Raw genomic sequence first — 17,728 nt, forward strand, 5'->3', positions numbered from 1 at the left:
CCACCCTAAGGTTCTCTCGGTGGCATGAGGGTGGCCCTTCCTCCTGGACGATTCGCATGGACTTAGGTGTTGGTGGGAGCATGGCTCTGTGCTTCTCACTTTCTTCACCAGAAAACCCAGCGCAGTTTGCCCTTGATGTCCTGGGCTGCTGAAAAGCGAAGGTGTCTCTAGATTATCAAGTTAGAGATGAAAGAGCCCGAGAGCAGCTGAGTCTGGGGCCTGGCCGGGTCAGCCTCCTTTACTGCCATCCCGATGCCCCCGTGACCCCCAGGGGCCAGGGCAGCCTTCCGCCCACAGTCCTGCGCACAGTACCGGTGACCTGCAGCTGGCTGGGGCTCGCGCACGGTAATGGCAACGATCGCTGCTCCCGTTGATAGAACTTACGGAATGTTTAGTGTGTGCCAGGCCCTGTCCTCAGTGCTCTGCTTGTGTCGTCTCCTCTAGTCCTTGCTCCAACCCTAGGAGGCAGTCACTTGTGTGCGCCCCACTTTACAGATGCAAATTTCGAGGCTGGGAAAGGTTAAGGATGGTGCCCAGAGTCGTGTGCTGAGGAAGTGGGGAGCTGGAATGGGGGGGCTCATATCTGCTGACCAGTCTGCCTGCTCTGCTGCCTCTCCTAGCTACTGCCGCCATCCCCACCTCCCCCATCCTTCCCCTTCTCTGTCCCTGTCTCTCCCCAGGCTGCCGTGTCTCACAGGGACCCATGGCACCACAGAGGCAGGAACTTTATTTGAGGTGTGTCGCCTGCTGTGGGCTGCAGCCTCCTCTCTAGACAGCGCTGACAGGAGCTGCCGCACCCGGAGGCCCGAGGCCGGGGAGGGTGCTCCCTGTCCCCACTGGGCCTAAAGGAGCCATGTGACCAGGGCAGTCCTGCCCTAGACCCTGCCAGTTAGAGCCACATATGTGCAGTCATGCTCTGCACAATGATGTTTTGGTCAATGACCGTAGTCTCATAAGATTACAAAGGAGCTGTAAAGTTGCTATCACCTAGTGACATTGTAGCCATTATAACATTATAGCATACACGTTGCCCTTTCTATGTTTAGATACACAAATACCACTGTGTTACAGTTGCCTACGGTATTCAGGACAGTGACATGCTGGACAGGGTGGTAGCCTAGGAGCAACAGCTACACCACATAGCCTAGGTGTGCAGTGGCCTACGCCGCCTAGGTCTGTGTGAGTCCACTGCACGATGTTTGCACAACAAAACTGGCCAACAGTGCATTTCTCAGGGCAGATCCCTGTCCTGGAGCCACATGTGACCGTCCATGTATACATATAACCTTGGGAACTCCCGATATCAAGGAACTGCTGGGTGGGAGGAGGTGGAAAAAGAAAAGAAAAAAGCAATCAGGAAGCTTTTGGGAGAAAAGCTCTCAGCAGGCAGCACTGACCAGTGGCCACCGCCCAAGCTTTGAAGTCAGACAGGCTTGTGTCTTACTAGCTATGGGACCCTGGGCAAGTTACCTCACCTCTTATAAAAGGGCCAACCGGTCCTGCCTCTCAGGGTTGTTAGAAGGATAAAGGAAGAGGAGGTGAAGCCCAAGTCCCCCTCCCTTTGTTTCAGCAAATACTGGAAAACCACATAACCAGTTGCTGAATCTTTTCCCTTATGTAGTCTGAAATCAGAGATTCTTTTGGGTTAAAACCAAGCCATACCTTTCAAATGCAGATGCAGCTAGGTGTTGTTGGAAAGCTACCGGTCCTCACTGCAGGCAGTGAGCACTGCTACCCACCCTGTCCTGCCCCAGCCGAGAGCCTTCCTCTTCTCTCCGCCCTTCCTGCTGGAATCCACTATTCAAGACCCAGCAGAGCAGCCGGGATGTAGAGGTCAGAGAAATAGGTCAGCTGGGTGGCTCCAGACTGCCCAGAGAGCTGATTGTATTCATGGGTCACCTCGGAGACTGAGTGTGCCCCTGAATTTACATGTTCAGGAATTTATAATATTTTGTCAGCGAAGCCAGATGTGAGGAGACTCTGGGTGTGGATTCACATTAGCCAAACACACATTTCCACGTGCTCCTCGGAGGCCCAGTGTTTTGTGCTTGGAAGAGCTGTATGTACTTGGTGTTCTTTATTTTCTAGCTTTTAGGACACCCGTCAAACGTCCATTGTCTTTAAGTCTGGAGAGAGAGTGTCACGTTCCTTGCTTGCCCTGTGACTGAGGACACCCAACTTTAGGGAAATGCCCCCTTGTTATTGAGACTGTCATTTTGGAGATAGGATCATTGACCTCTTGAATATCAAACCTGGGGAGACTGGGAAATCTCGTCTGCCCCCTCATTTTCTGGCAGGGACAGCTGAGCTGGGGAGAGGGGAAGGGCTGACCCACGGCCAGGCAGCTACGGCCGGGCCTCCCACGCCAGGGCACTCACTGCCTTCCACACCCGAGCACAGGGCCGCGTCCACGGCCATGTCCCAGAGAATTCCAGGTTCCTGATCCCTGCAAAGGCAGGCAGGCAGGCTCTCCTCTCACCTGTCCCCCTTCTCGGCTGTGTTTTCCTTTTTTTGTTCTACTGGTGACTGTCATGTGACTTTTCTCTTCTCTGAGGTTTCTCTTTTTCCTCCCTACAGTTCTGAGCCAAGAAGAGCACTCAAGGTAGGGCCATGAGCTGAATGGGAAGGGGACGGTCACACCTGCCTCCCTGTCTGGTGTGTCTGCCTTCCCTGGGGCTGGGAGCAGGGTACCTTATGTGACAAAAAGCCTTCTTTCCAAAGCCTTGGCAATACCGGAGAGCAACGTCCAGGCCTAGGGTGGCAACAAGGAGGAAGGACCCGAGGTGTCTGGTGCAGTGTCCGGTGCTGGAGTCAGGGCTGCTGTCGCTCAGCGGCCTTTGGTGAGCACCAGCCATGGGCTGCACACACCTGGCTTTGGACCCTGGCTCCCTGCCAGTCCGGACCGAGGAGAACTTACCTTCTCTGGGCTTGTTTCCTCATCTATAGAATGGGAATTGTAGGACTTTACTTCTTATCCACAGCACGGTGGTAAAGATTAAATTAAAGAAAATAGCGAATGTTAGGGTGATGGGCCTGGCTCCCAGCAGGAGCTCAGGTAATGGCAGGTCCTTCCCTCCCTTGCCTGGGGGCTCGTTGCATTTTCTCAGGCTTTGGAAGAGTCCGAAGCAGTGGGGGAAATGACCTGGGGGGACAGCATGGGAAATGGGGGCGCTCAAGCTGTCGGAGAGCTCAGTGAGGGAGAGGACACACACATTCTAACCCTTGTGCACATATTAACTAAGTGACTCCCAGCAACCCCTTGATGTTGTGCTGTTATCATCCTCATTTTCCAGATGAGGGTCGAGGCACAGAAAGGTGAAGTGAGTTGTCCAGAGGCTCAGTGGTTAAGACGGGGTTTGCATCCGGGCAGCGTGGCCCCGGCATCCCTGCCCCGACCTCCAGGCAGCACCGGCATCTTCTGTGTATTGTTTCCATGCTGCCTGCTGAGTGGGAGAGGACACACAAGCCCGCATGCATTCAGCCGGGAGGTTTCAAATGGCAACCCCTGAAGGGTGGGGACTAGAGTTTTGGCATCCAGGTGGGTTCCAGCTGCGAGGGAACTCAGAGGGTGCCTGGCAGGAAGTCCTGTGGTTGGGGCTTCAGAGGCAAACAGACCTGGGCTCAGTCGCACCCTGCCTCATACTGCTGTGTGGCCTTGGGCAAGTTGCTTCCCTTTCGGAGCCTCTGAGACCGCATCTGTGTTCCAAGAGCCAGGAAAGGGCATTCCCTTGGGGTTGCTGGGAGGATTAAACAAGACAACGTGCTCAGCGTGGTGGTGTCATGGGTCGTGCCAGGGTGATGCAGGGAGCCTCGCAGCCTCTGTCTTCATGAATTTCTAAATCTCCAGACAATAAAATGTAACTCTGTCTTGGGAGCAGGGAGCGGTCCTGGAGAATCCTGAACCACGGGAGGTTGGTCCTTGTACCGCCAACGTGAGGATTCTCCCTGATCTCCCCGCGCCTGCCACATGAGCACAAGGAAATGGGAGTCCCGGGGGAAGCAGGCAGAAACTTGCCCAGAGGAGCAGCTGGCACACACGGGCAGCATCTCTGAGAGGCAGAGAGCCTGGGTTTTGATCTGGGGCAGGGACGTGGTTGGAGAGGAGGGAGACAGGGCCAGGGAGCCGGAACTGCCTGGGTCCAGCCAGGAGAGAGCAGAGGGACGCTCAGCTGGAGCACACCTCTCAGCCCAGGCACCACGGGAGCCCCAGTGGGGTGGTAAGAAGCCACGAGATGAGGTCAGCCTGGGCTGTTCACTTGCAGCCACGGGAGCCCTGGGAACAGGCCCTCCCAGAAGGTCAGCGTCTAGGTGGAGGGCAGCAGACCCTGGGCATGCGCTGGAGCTTCCGGGCTGGGAGGACCTTGGAGATCATCTCGGCCAGAGTGAAGACCCACCCAGGGAGGGCCAGGACCACCTGTGGGCTGTGTACACAGGCTGTGAGGTTCTGCATTTCCAAATAAATCAGGGCCTGTCCAAGGTCATCCCTGCTGCAGCACCTCTTTCACTCACCTACGGCCCAGTACATTTTTCAGAGCGGGAGAGAAAGGGGTTACGTTTCAGCCAGTAGATAGCCTGGAATTATTTGCTATAGCTGTGAGCATGTGTCATGTGACTGAATGGCTTCTGTAGTATCCATCCCAGCAGAATAAAGATTGAGAGCCCTTGTTGTAGCTGATCCTTCTCTGAGGCTCAGGTCCCTGCGTGAACCTTCCCAGTGCTTGTCCAGCTTCTCCTTGTATGCCCCAGCAGCAGGCAGCTCACTCCCTGCACCAGACATCTTGCAAAGGGAAAACTCGGAGATGTTCATCACAGCATTATTCGTAATTAAAAGCCAACTGAAAACACTCAGGGCTCAGATTATAAAAGCAATAGAAAAAGGATTATAGGTAAGTTATGGCAAATTCACCCCAATAGAATCATCCTCAGACATTAGAAAAGATCATTGGGAAACTTATATAGCAACATAGAGGAGCATTTACATAGTGACACTGAGTAAAAAAACATCCACAGTATGATTACAAATATATGATAAAATAGGTTGATTTTAAAAACAAACACTACTTGAGCAGCTGTTATCTTTTGGTCTCTGTATTTAGTGTTATCACACGTTATCTCATTTACTCTCCCAGCTACCCAGTAGGGCACTTGGTACTTCCCCCTTTTACAGATGAGGAAACAGAGGGTCAGAGCGGTTCAGTGTCCTGCCTGAGTCCTCCCAGCCAGGATGTCAGAGCCAGAGCTTGAACTCAGGCCTAGCACTCTCTCCACCACATCACGCCGGCATCAGGAGTAGAGAAGGGGTCATGGGTAATTCAATTTCTTTCAGACTTCCTTTTCTGTTGCCATTATTGGAAATTTCTAAAGAAAGGAGGCTTTGGAGCTCCTTTGAGGGTGTGACCCCCCAAGACCAGGGACGTGTTTGTGGTACAACTCATAAGATGCTGTGCTGTCCTCTCCAGGATGACATGGAAGCCTACCGGACCCAGAACCGCTTCCTGAACTCCGAGATCCACCAGGTCACCAAGATCTGGAGGAAGGTGGCAGAGAAGCAGAAGGCCCTCCTGGTGAAGGTGCGGGCTGGGAGCCCTGTCCGATCTTCTGTGTCCCCGGCCACCCTTCTGGTCACACACTGCCAGCCCCCGTCTCACTCTCCTCGTCACCTGTCTGCATTCCCTCTGGATGGAGCCCCTCGTGAGCAGGGCCCGTGTCAGGTTCTTCTCCAGAGCCCTGTGGTCTGGCCGCTTGGGCATCTGCTCGGCAGTGTTCACTGCGCAGTGTTCACTGGGCGGCTGTGGGTGTGGAGACCAATAAGCCGGGTTCCTGCCCACAAGGAGCGGGCAGACGCTCCTTTGATCAGGTTGAATATGATCAAAATGAACAGGGCTCACGGGATTCATGGGGGCCCCCAGGGAGGAAGGAAAGTCAGGGATGGCTTCCTGGAGGAGGTATCTTCTGAGTTAAGTCCTCAGAACGTTATCCAGGCAACCCATGGGGAAAGGCCTTGCAGGAAGAGAGACAGCTAGTAAAGACCTGCGGCCTGAGGTGGGGAGCAGGGCTGGGGAGCGTGAGACGTGAGGCTGGAGCTGAGGAGTTTGGAGCTTACTCCGAGGAAAACTGGGGACTTGTTGAAGGATTTAGAGTGGAGAAGGCTGCTGTGGCTGCTTGGCAGGGGTGGGCCTGTTTGGAGTCTATAGCAGGAGTCCCCGAGGAGGGTGTTGGTGACGGGACTCAGGAAGAGCCCTGGTGAGAGAGGTGGGAACCAGCTAGGACAGGTAGGACAACAGGCAGGACAGAGGGTGGCTTGCAGTTGGTGACCTGGGCAGGGGTGCAGCAGAATTGCAGCCTGCCCCTGAGGTCCCCCCACCCCCTGCCACCCTAGGATGAGAGGGAAGCCAGGGTGGCCCAGGAGTCATTAAGCAAATGTTTACTGTCCCCATTTCACAAAGATGGAAAACAAGGAGGTGGCCTGACCTGCCTAGCACCATCCAGCTTATATAGTTAGAAACACAAAAGTTTAAGGGAGAGGGGCATGTCGTGGGGAGCGTCCCAGGCAAGGGAAGAGGGTGCGTGAAGGCTTTGAAGGGGGAGGGATGTGATGTGTTGGCCCACACGGTGGCAGCAGAGGGCAAAGGGCAGTGTCCGTCCCCTGGGCAAGTGCTCTGTCATGCTACCCACAGAGTTCGCTCTGTGCCAGCTGCCCTGGGAAGAGCTTTTATATGTCAGCTCTTCTGATCTTTGCCAGAATCCTGAGGCAAGACTCTCTATTAGCCCCATTTTACAGATGGCTGAACTAAGGCACAGAGAGGTTAAGTAACTTTGCCACAGGCCACACAGCTAGCCGTGGCTGAACCAGGATGGTACTGTGGGCCATGCAAGAGCCTGTACTGTCCCTGTGCATCCTTCCCCTCTTTCTTCTGAACCAGCTCCAGCCCTGGGCCTGGTCCCCTCTTGCCTGCCTTGCTGGAAACCGCTGGATTCAGGGCCCATCTCCCTTCCCGGTGCAAAGGTGTCGGGGCAGATGAGGGCAGTGCTGCCCTAAAGCTGTGGGGCAGCCCAGGCCCAACCAGGCGGCCTGACCAGCCGTGCCCCTCCCTCTTGCAGTGCGCCTACCTGCAAGCCAGGAACTGCCAGGTGGAGAGCAAGTACCTGGCGGGGCTGCGGAGGCTGCAGGAGGCCGTGGGGGACGAGGCCAGCGAGTGCGTGGAGCTGCTGAGGCAGCTCACCCAGGAGGCGCTGCAGTGGGAAGCCGGCGAGGCCTCTGACGGCGTGGAGATGAGCCCCATCAGGTGAGCCCAGCGGCTGCCGGTCCCTAGTGACCGTGCGCGAGCACCGCACAGCCGTTACCGCCTGTGACCTCCAGATCACGGGCGTGTGGCTGCAGCGAGGCAGTGCAGGCTCAGAGCCAGCACGTCAGCGCAGACGTGGGGCTGCCTGCAGGCCCCGCTTTTTCTGCTCGTCCAGGTGCCCCACAGACGTGTTTGTCAGAGAGGGGAGGAGGGGAGACAAGCCGGCTGCCGCCTCTGTGCCAAGCCCGTGCTGAGCACAGTGGACACAGTGGTTAAACATAACGGAAATGCGTGTGGCTGTGCTCGAAGGCCCCTGGAGGCTGGGTGGCCCAGTGGTGGCAGGAGCCCGGGCTTTGAAGCCAGACCTGGCTCTCTTGCCGTGTGACCTTGGACAAGTCTCTTTACCTTTCTGAGCCTCATACTCAGTCTCCATAAGACGTGGGCTAAGAGCCCTGCTTTGCAGGATCACTGGGATTAGATGAGATAGCTCGTGCGGGGTACATAGTAGGGGTGAATAAATGTTGAATAAGTGAAAGGCAATCTGGAATGGGTCCCCAGCTGTCCCACCTCTGCTTGTCTTTGGTGCTGTCTGTTCCCCATCCATCCTTGGGCTTAGTGGCTGTGATAAGTGGGGTTCTGTGTTAACAGTGCGGGGCTCCCAGGGCCTAAGGCTGTGTGGAATAAGAGGGTGCTTTATATTTCACAGAATGAGTGAGCGAATACCTCCTAAGCACTTACTATGTACCAGGTGCTTTCCAGGCCCCCACCAGCTTACAACAGAGGATCTCACTGGGTCTTCATGAGGCAGAGCAGGGTTCCTACACCCATTATACAGATGAGCAAACTGAGGTTGATAGAACTGAACTCACGTGTCCTGAGCCACATGGCTAACCTTCCATGAAGCCAGGCACGAACCTGGCCCAGGGTCCGCCCCCGCCCCACTGCCCCCTATCTGGGGCAGGGCTCTGCAAGGCTTTGCTAACATGGGCTTTTTTTGGCAGTGAGTATGATGAGTATGGCTTCCTGAGGGTGCCCGACTACGAGGTAGAAGACCTGAAGCTGCTGGCTAAGATCCAGGCGCTGGAGGTACACTCCCGCCACCTGCTGTCCCTCGAGGCCGTGGAGCGGCCGCTGCGGGAACGCTGGGCTGCCCTGGCTGAGCTCGTGCCCTCGGCCGAGCTGAAGCAGCTGCTGCGGGCAGGAGTGCCCCACGAACACCGGCCACGCGTCTGGAGGTGGCTGGTCCACCACCGCACCCAGCACCTACACGCTCCCGGCTGCTACCAGGAGCTGCTGAGCCGGAGCCAGGCCAGCAAGCACCCTGCTGCCCGCCAGATCGAGCTGGACCTGAACCGTACCTTCCCCAACAACAAGCACTTCACCTGCCCCACCTCCGGCTTCCCCGACAAGCTCCGCCGGGTGCTGCTGGCCTTCTCCTGGCAGAACCCCACCATCGGCTACTGCCAGGGCCTGAACAGGTGAGCAGCTATCGCCGAGTGAGGGCGCGGCCCTTACCCTTCAGAGCACTGCTCTGTCTCTTTGGAGCCTCCCAGGATCCCTGAGACGTGAGCCCAGGACGCTTGGTCCCCACTGGACAAATGGGGACGGGCAGGTGAGAGGACATGTTCAAGACAGAGATGGGCCAGAGGCCAGAGCTCAGGGCCCCCTGTCCCGTGCTCTCTCCTTTGATCTGTGCTCAGGGAGGGGCGACTCACGTAGAAAGCATCGTGCATGGTCTGCTGGAGTATATAGTGTGTGGCCTGGCTCACATATTGCATTACTGTCGGGGTCATTTGCTGAGATCATTTGCTTTAAATGAACCCTCCTCAGAGGAGCCCAAGGAAAAGGGAATTTGTAAATGTTATAGAGGGAGCTCACAGAAGCCAGGAAAAGAAAATAGAGCTGAGGACCAGCTGGTCACTGGAAGGAAGGCAACTGCCCTCTCAGCAGGGGCGCAGCACAGCACAGCCCCAGGGGCAGCCCTCATACCTAGTCCCTGGGGATGGCATCCCCTGAGGACGTACAGCACCAAGGCACTTGTCTGCAGCCCTCTCTGCGGCTACGTGGCCTCTGGCCTCTCCCTCACGCTACACACCTGCTTCCTTCTCTCAGCAAACCAGCCTCTGCCCACTCATTTTGGGGATGTTTAGGGCCCATCAAGGTTGCTGGAATGGAGGCCTCAGCCCCTGAACCTTGGGCCTTTCAGTGAATCTTCTCACCCCATCCCTCACGTACTCAACCCTCGTGTCCCAGTCCTGAATTTCCCAAAGAAGGAATCTGAATGGGCCAGCCTGGAACAATTTCCATTTCTGGTCCATTCAGCAGGGGAGGGAGGAAGGGATTGTGGGTAGGAGATGATGTCACCTGGTTCATAGGGCTGCCCCCTCCAAAACTGCAGGGGACAGTCCTGGATGTCCCCAGGTGTCTCAGTAGAGGTTGCATCGTTTCAAATATTTTCCAAAGCAAGTTTTGACTCAATTTAATTTAAACACACATATACTCAGGCAAAATTTACATAAGCCATTCTGCTCTTTTTTCAGACTAGGTGGTGTGTGACATTTATTTAACACAGAGTAAACATCCAAATTGTTCTCACTCAAATTTGAATGGTTCTCAAGGGTAGATATTTTTTCCAGCCTAAAATTAGGTGAAATTGAGCATGCATATATACAATTACTGGGACTTAAGAGTTAAACTCCAACCATAATGCCTCCCAGTCTAAGCCTCCTTAGAAATTGTGTTCAGATTTCATGCCACTCTAAATGTCTGCTACAGGTAATATCTGTAGAAATTTCATTCATTCAGCAGCCAAGCAAAAGCCTGTGCACTTCTTATCTGTTTGAACATGTTAAAATCCAGAAGGGACAACATTTGCAAAGCCTCTTTAAGACTAGCTGTAAGGGAGCTGGAAGCGATGCGATTAGTATGAATAAAAATTTTTACATCTCATGCAAAGGTCAGGTGGGCAGTAATGCTTGATGAGGGCCTCGTGGATGCCAGGTGCTTAGCATACCTGATGCCATTTAATCCTCATGAAAGCCCTGTGAGGTGGGCATTGGTGGCCCCATGGTCCACATGAGACTAGAGGGCCCGAGAGGCTGAGGAACATGCCCAGTGCCTCACCACACATGGTGGCCGAGCCAGCTACTAAGCCTGGACTCTGGTCCCCAAACCCAGTCCTTCCTGCAGCCCATGCTCACTGAGATGGCAGCGGTGGCAGAGGGTGTGCCAGGGCCTCCCAGAAACCCTTTTTCCTGTGTAGATGTAACCTTTGTGAGACCTGCTCTGGAGTTCAGTCTGTGCTGAAGGGGTAGGGGAACATCCTGTAGCAGGAGGGGCCTTGCGATAGCCTCATGGAAGGAGAGAAACTTCTCCCTGTGTGGAAAGAGGTAGCACACAGGCCGCAGAAGGGGATCTAGGGACAACTGAGACCAAGAGAGGCAGAAAATACCCGGAGGGTGTTCTTTAAATCTCTTTCTCTGAATGCTATTTTTACTTAAATTTGATATGCAAGCACAGATAATTGGTATTTATGTAAATATGCGATTGCTTAAAATAGAACGTTATTGTAATAGCAAGCCCGAAACCCAAACCTGCAGGCCCTGCACTTGTCTTAGTTGCCATCTAGTGGTGGCCATTAGAACTGCATGTGTGGTGTCTCAAGATGACAGACCCTGCTTCTAAGGCAACAAATCCAGCCTGTTTAGACAGTGACAGTTATCATAGTGATGATCTAATGCTAATTTACAGCAAAAATTTTAAAGCTATTTCCCTGTGAAAATAAGTGGAATGCTTTAAAAGTAGTTTTTTCTTGTCCCCATTGACACACTCCCTCCTATACAGGCCTACTGCAGTCCTGCCGTGGCCCTGGGCAGTTAGTAAGCCCCAGCACCCAGCCTCGGATAATGGACCTTCTAGTGTGTGCAGAAGTCCAAACCAGTGCTGGCAGCCAACTCCTGAGGACATCCTGAGGCTCAGGGGGAGCAGGGTGGGGGAGGGTGGAGAGCACCAGGCTGGACTTCGGGAGTGCTGGGTTCTGTTTCCACCCTGCCACCAACTGACTTTGATCCTGAGCAAGTCACTTCTGCTTTCTGGGCCTTGGTTTTCCCATCAGTGCAATAAGGAATTTGTCCGGCCCAGAAATGACCAGTAGGAGGCAGCTACCTGGAGCCTTGTCTTAAGTGAGTTTCTGAGGCTGCTTCCAGACCAGGGGGAAAGAGTGCCATGATCAATTAGTTATGTCTTCCCTGGGCATAGACAAAGGGAATGTTGCCATGATCAATTGGTTATGTCTGCTGTGGGCACAAAGAGAGTAGAGTGGTGGCTGATATACCTCAAATTTGCTATCCTTGAACTCTGTGACCTCTGGAGGTTCCCTTCCCTGCAGCTCTGACAGGGCAGAGCCTCCTATTTCCAAAGATTTCTGTGACCATTCTTTTCTTCACTCACTCAGCTCAGACTCAGGAAGGTTTGTACAAATATTTGAGCCATAGTGGGGAAAAATTCCTTCCCAATCTACTAGAGAAAGAGAAGGGATTTCTTGTCTTTTGAGATTTGACCCTGTTTCTAAGGAGTCATGAACCTCAGAAGAAGGGTGGAGATCATGAATCCAATCTAGTGAGAACCCAGAGAAGCATAAATGTCTGAACAATGAAATATGCTCTTTACGTGCACAGAGAGTCTGAGGCTTCAGATGCTGTAAAGCGACGTGTCCCTGAGGCTGCTCTGGGGAGTGCTGGACCCACCAGGCCTCCATGGGTGCAGCGTACAAAAGGACCTCCACGGCCCGCCGGGCGACCCCGGGTTAGTTGGAGTCAGTCACACAGGGCTTCGTTACTGCAGGGTTTCTCAGAGGCTTTACTAGCATGGTTAGTGTACGTCGTGAGCCTCTAAGCCGGGGCTGGAATGCGCAGCATCCCCCACCTGTCTTTGAATATGGGACCCTGTGTTCACTTAGCATTTGGGAAATGTGTTCCTGGATTGGCTGTGGCTGAGAGCTGCCAGGGAAGACGGGAGAAGGAGAGAAAACAGTACTTCTCCCAGGAAGACTTCCCTGCTCAGCCCTGGCGGGTTCTTTCTCTCACCTGTGATCTCACTAGAGCCTCATGAGAGCTTTGAGGGGCAAGGACGTAGAGGAGGAAAAGAACTGTGTGCATTGAGCACCTGGTATAGGCCAGTGAGCAAGGCACTGTAGGGCCGTCTGCTCACTCCCAGCCGGGGGGCAGATATTGTTAGTCTCACTTTGCAGACTCAGAGAGGTTAGTGTGCTTGCCAGGGTCTCAAAGCCTGTGATTATTAAGGTGAGGATAGCTAACATTTATAAGAGCTCACTATGTTTCCGGCGATATGCTAGGCACTAAATTAACTCCATTTATCCTCACAACAGTCCTGTGATTATTATGAGGAGGCTAAGGCTCAGAGAGGTTAAGTAACTTGCCCAAGGTCACCCAGGAAGCAGCAAGACCAAGATTCACACCCAGGCGAGCTAACTCCAGAGCCCCTGCTCTGAAATGGTCCCCATTGATCTGGAAATTGCCAGGGTCATCTTCCCCAAAAGAGTGTTCATCTCACTCCAGGTGCCGGGACCACCAGCCTGGCTAGGGAGTGGGGAGAGGGGTTGGATGGTACTTGTGTAGAAGGACTTACCCCTGGGACCCAGTGAGCCACCTCCGTCATGGGCTGCCCGGCAGGGCTCTGACTTGTGTGGGTCACGCCAGGGCTCCTTCCCTCCCACTCCAGGCTGGCGGCCATCGCTCTGCTGGTCCTAGACGAGGAGGAGAGCGCCTTCTGGTGCCTGGTGGCCATCGTGGAGACCATAATGCCCCCCGATTACTACAGCAAGACACTGATGGCGTCCCAGGTGAGCGGGATAGGGAGGGGACTTGGCGGCCATGCAGGGCAGTGCCCTGAGTTGTTCCTACAAGCCAGGGAATCTTCCAGGCTTCCACTTCTCCTCTGTACTGTGGGCTGATAACCCTCTCTGGGACTCCTGGGAAGTTCCGGTGAGCTGGTGGCTTTGAGAATTGTTGGGCTAGACCGTTGCTATTCCAGCGGTGACATCATGCCATTAGAAACAGTGGGTTTCCTGGGGAGGGGAGGAGAAGGAAAGCTAGTGTCCCTTGCTATTTACCAGTCAAGAATTTCAGGACAGAGGTCAGGTAGGTGGGCGATGGGGCTGGGAAGGTGGGAGGTGATGGCGCTGACTCTTACGTGCGCGCATCGCTGTCTACTAAGAAGCGCGGCTGCCTCCATCATACCACCGCCTCGGCTGCCCTCTGGGCACAGGCCGGCCCTGCAGCCAGGCAGAGCTGGGTTCACACCCGCTACCCCTTTACTGACCAGCTGTGTGGCCATGGCAATGACATCGCCTCTCTGAACCCCAAGTCGGCCTGCTTTTGAATGGGAATGAAGTTTCTCCATGGGCTTGTGAAGAGCCGTAAATGTGCAAACGTTTCAGTGCCCCCATCCCCAGTCTCCAGCCTCTCCCGCCGCCCCTGCCGCGTTCTTGCTGCATCAGCACCTTCTGCTCTGCAGAGAGGCCTTCTCACTCCCCACCTCCAAACCCATCAGCTGGTATCTACCCACCATCCTTTTCTCCTAATACCGCCTCCTCCGTCTGGGACGCCCACCTGGGCGGGGAGCTCAGGGGACAGTGGATGTTCGGGTGTGGAGCTAGGGGAGTGATCAGGACTTGGGAGTCACCAGCAGAGAGGTGTTGGAATCAGGTAAGGATTCCTTTGGCCTCACGGAAGGGGAGCCCACGCTAACAGTGCCTTCAGTAGGGGATTATTTTTCTCAGATAAAGACAAGGCAGGACCCACTCCTCAGTGCCATCGGGGCTCAGGCTCCTTCCAGCTCCCTGCACTGCCATCCCTGGCATGTGGCCGTCATCGTCATGCCCATTGCCTCGTGGTCACAAAATGGCTGCACCACCTCTGGCACTGTGGCCGTGGCCTGGGCTGGAAGAAGCAGAGGGGCGAACAGCAGGAGCCAGCTCCCCCGCTCGGTGATTTCACTTACACCTGACTGGCCAGAACTGTATCTCGTGGCCGCCCTGGTTGCAAGGCAGGCTGGGAAGTATATCATGTTTTATGTTCACATCCTAACACCTATGAGATTGAGGTGTGTTGTATAAGCAATGTGGTGGGGTTTGGGGTTTTTTTCTTTCATTTTTTTATTATGGAAAATATCCCACATTTGAGAAAATAGTATCATGAACCTCCATGTGTCTGTCCATCGCCTGGTTTCAGTAATTATCAACACAGGGAGGCCAGTGTTGTTTCATCTATACTCCCACCCACTCCTGCTTTGATTATCTGGAAGTAAATTTCAGATATCGTATCAGCTCATAAATCCTTCAGTAGGTTCGCTGGCACCTTAGACTCAGTGAGTCACCGCAGGTTTTGAGCTGCACACTTGGCCTCCACAGCTGAGCGGGGTTCTGGGTAAGGACGGAGGGGAGCTGCTGGGTGTTTGCCACAGGCGATGCTAATGCCTGCAGGAGGACTTAAGTTGGGGGACAGGGCTGAGCAACCACAGTTCCAGGAAGGAAGAGCAAGAAGAAACTAAAACAGGGTCATCCCAGAGGTAGGAGGAGAACCACCGAAGAACCATGTCTTGGAGCCAGGGAAGAAGCCAGTGCTGGGAGTAATCAACGGGGTCCAGCGAAACAAGGATGGAGGCGTGACAGTGGCCACAGGGAGAGGTCACTGGCAACCAGCGCCAGCAGTGTCCTGCTTTGAGAAGATTCTTTGATGCCAAGAGTGGCAGGACATTATGCCCCGCACACACCCGCCCCAGGACTTCACCCCAAACATCCACCCGGCGCCTTGTGTGGCCAGCCCGAAATGAGTATAGAGAAGCGGCCGTGGCTGTCAGCTGGTGCAGCTTAGGGACAAGGCTCTGTTTCCCCAGGGCCTTTGTGTATGAGGCCAGTTTCTCTGAGCTGCCACGTGGATCAGCCCGGCCCCCAGGCACCTGCTTGGCTCAAGGTCCAGGTGGGCAAGGGGGCTGAGAACTCGCCAGCCCACACCAACCTCCTGCAAAGCCTGGTGCTGCGGCCCCGACGGCTCTCGCCTGTGTCGGGAGCGGCAGGGTGATGTGCTGTGCACCTGCCTCCCAGCCAGGCTGGGCTCAGCTCCCCCAGGCACTGGGGCCCCTGCTCAGAGTGGCTCCGGGGTTGTGTGTGGACTGACTGTGTAGGAAGGGCGGGCAGGGAGGCTGCAGGTGACAGGCCCTCTCGCCGGCTTCCAGGTGGACCAGCGGGTGCTCCAGGACCTCTGCTCAGAGAAGCTGCCCAGGTTGATGGCCCACCTGGGGCAGCACCACGTGGACCTCTCCCTCATCACCTTCAACTGGTTCCTCGTGGTCTTTGCAGACAGTCTCATCAGCGACATCCTCTTCCGGGTCTGGGATGCCTTCCTGTATGAGGGGACCAAGGTAGGGTGTTAGGGCATTAGCAGGGGGGCCCTGAGCAAGTCCCTGCACCCCTCTGGGCCTTGATTCTGCCACTGGAGAACGGGAGGACAGTGCTCACCTGTCAGGGCTGCTGAGGTCTCCTGAGAGCATGGCCTTGTAACCTGTGAAGTGCTTTGCACGCGTGAGAGGCACCGGTGGTTCTGCCTCTGATGTGTCCTGAAGTGGGATTGCCTTTCCCTGCAGAGGAGGTGTGAGCGTGATCAGGGGCACATCCCCAGTCCATCGTTGCCCCCTGGGCACCTCAGCCCCTCCTTCTCTTCCTCCTGGTTGGACTAAGCCCTGGATTGGGGGCTGGAGCTTGGGTCTGGTCCCAGCCCTGCCCTGACCTTGCCAGGAGGCCCTGGGCAGTTCCCCCCCCCGACCCGTTTCCACCTCACAGTTCACAAAGTACCTTATTTGTCCTTTGATTTGATCCCTGCCAGAGCCCCCTGTAAAGACATGGCATTAACCCCATTAGGTCCAACAGGACAGCTAGAGCTGGGACTCAGTGCAAATCCCCACGTTTCAAGCTGTGCTCCCCCACATTGTGCTCCCAGGCCTCACCTCTGCAGCCAGTCCAGGGACTCCCACACTGCCTGGCGCTGTGGGCCTTCCTCCCTCTGTGAACTACCTGCCTGGCCCCCCACACCCCACCTGAGCCTCCACTTTGCCCCCCAGGTGGTGTTCCGCTATGCCTTGGCCATTTTCAAGTACAACGAGGAGGAGATCCTGAGGCTGCAGGACGGGCTGGAGATCTACCAGTACCTGCGCCTCTTCACCAAGACCATTTGCAACAGCCGGTGAGAGCCCTCCCCTGTCCCCTCCCGCACTCCCGCCACCCACGCACCCCAGCACACAGCAGAGGGGAGGCTGGTGTTTGCCCAGTGGAGATTCATTAGTGATTCTGAGCATCCCGTTACAGCCTAGAAATCTTTAGGGAAGTCCTACTGTCTTAGTGCCGTCTGCCACCTCCCCGTGGCATTTGAAGCCTCCATGCAGTTTTGTTTCTTGCCCACCTTCCCCTACCCTGAACACTCATGGCCTGTGATCCTGGAAGGCAGAATTATTTGAGTTCCTAGAATAACCCCACCTGTGGGCTTTTGTGCTTGTTGTTTTTTCTACTTAGAATGCCTTCTTGCCACTTCACCACCATCATCTTCTTTGCCTGGTCAACTTTTATTCACTCTTTAAAACTCAGCTCACATGTCACCTCCTTCAGGAAGCCTTCCCTGACCAACCTTTCCCTACTCGGTTAGGTGCCCTCCTTCTTAGCTCCCGTAACCCTGAGCTTCCTCCTGCCTCAGCGTGATCACACCAGGTGGAAATCATCATCGTCCTATTCACTGTTTCCTCCCTGAGGGCAGGGGCCAGGGGCTCAGCCACATGGGGGGATGTCCCGTGGGCCCTGTGCTCTGGACTGATCTGTGCCCTCTCCCCAGGAAGCTGATGAACATCGCCTTCAATGACATGAACCCCTTTTCCATGAAACAGCTGCAGCAGCTGCGGACGGCCCACCAGGAGCGGCTGGAGTCTGAGCTGCGGGAGCTGGAGCGGCTCAAGGCCGAGTACTTGCAGAGGCGGGCGTCCCGGGGCAGAGCAGTGCCCGAGGGCTGCGCCAGTGAGGACGAGGGGGACGGGGAGGCCTGACTTGGCCACCTGCCCTCCCCAGAGCCTTCCTTACCCTTGGCTGGCAGGCCCCTGGAAGTCAGGCATGGACCAGTGGTCCAGCCTGGGTAGCCCTATCTCCGTGTGACCCTGGACAAGTCCCTTCTCTCTGGGCCTCAGGCTCCCCATTGGGACATTGTCTGCTGGGAAGCCATTGGCTGGGTTGCCTTTTGTGGGCACTTACCAGGGATGCCAGCCCTTCCTGGCCTCCACACAGAGCACTTTAGCCTGTAAACAAGCACGAAGAGTGCTGTCTTTGTAGGGTAACCTTGGACATCCTTTGGGTTATATCAATATAAACAACGTAAATGTTGGAAATA

The 17,728-nt window shown here is 55.1% G+C and overlaps 1 protein-coding gene across 6 annotated transcripts in view; it reads left to right on the top strand.

The window, feature by feature from the left end:
• TBC1D2 (TBC1 domain family member 2) overlaps positions 1–17,728 on the top strand; it is a 47,106-nt gene extending 29,378 nt beyond the window's left edge. For 4 of the 6 annotated variants that reach the window (XM_045562619.1, XM_045562622.1, XM_045562623.1 and 1 more), the window contains 7 exons: positions 5,460–5,570; positions 7,102–7,286; positions 8,288–8,764; positions 13,026–13,146; positions 15,540–15,725; positions 16,422–16,543; positions 17,183–17,728. In XM_045562619.1, coding sequence (XP_045418575.1) covers positions 5,460–5,570; positions 7,102–7,286; positions 8,288–8,764; positions 13,026–13,146; positions 15,540–15,725; positions 16,422–16,543; positions 17,183–17,390 — 1,410 coding nt within the window. In that variant the 3' untranslated portion in view covers positions 17,391–17,728. Of the gene's footprint in view, positions 1–65; positions 346–5,459; positions 5,571–7,101; positions 7,287–8,287; positions 8,765–13,025; positions 13,147–15,539; positions 15,726–16,421; positions 16,544–17,182 lie in introns of those variants that run through there. The other 2 variants (XM_045562625.1, XM_045562621.1) reach the window with 2 other exon arrangements.

This window comes from Lemur catta, chromosome 10 (assembly GCF_020740605.2).
Source record: "Lemur catta isolate mLemCat1 chromosome 10, mLemCat1.pri, whole genome shotgun sequence".
NCBI lineage: Eukaryota > Metazoa > Chordata > Mammalia > Primates > Lemuridae > Lemur > Lemur catta.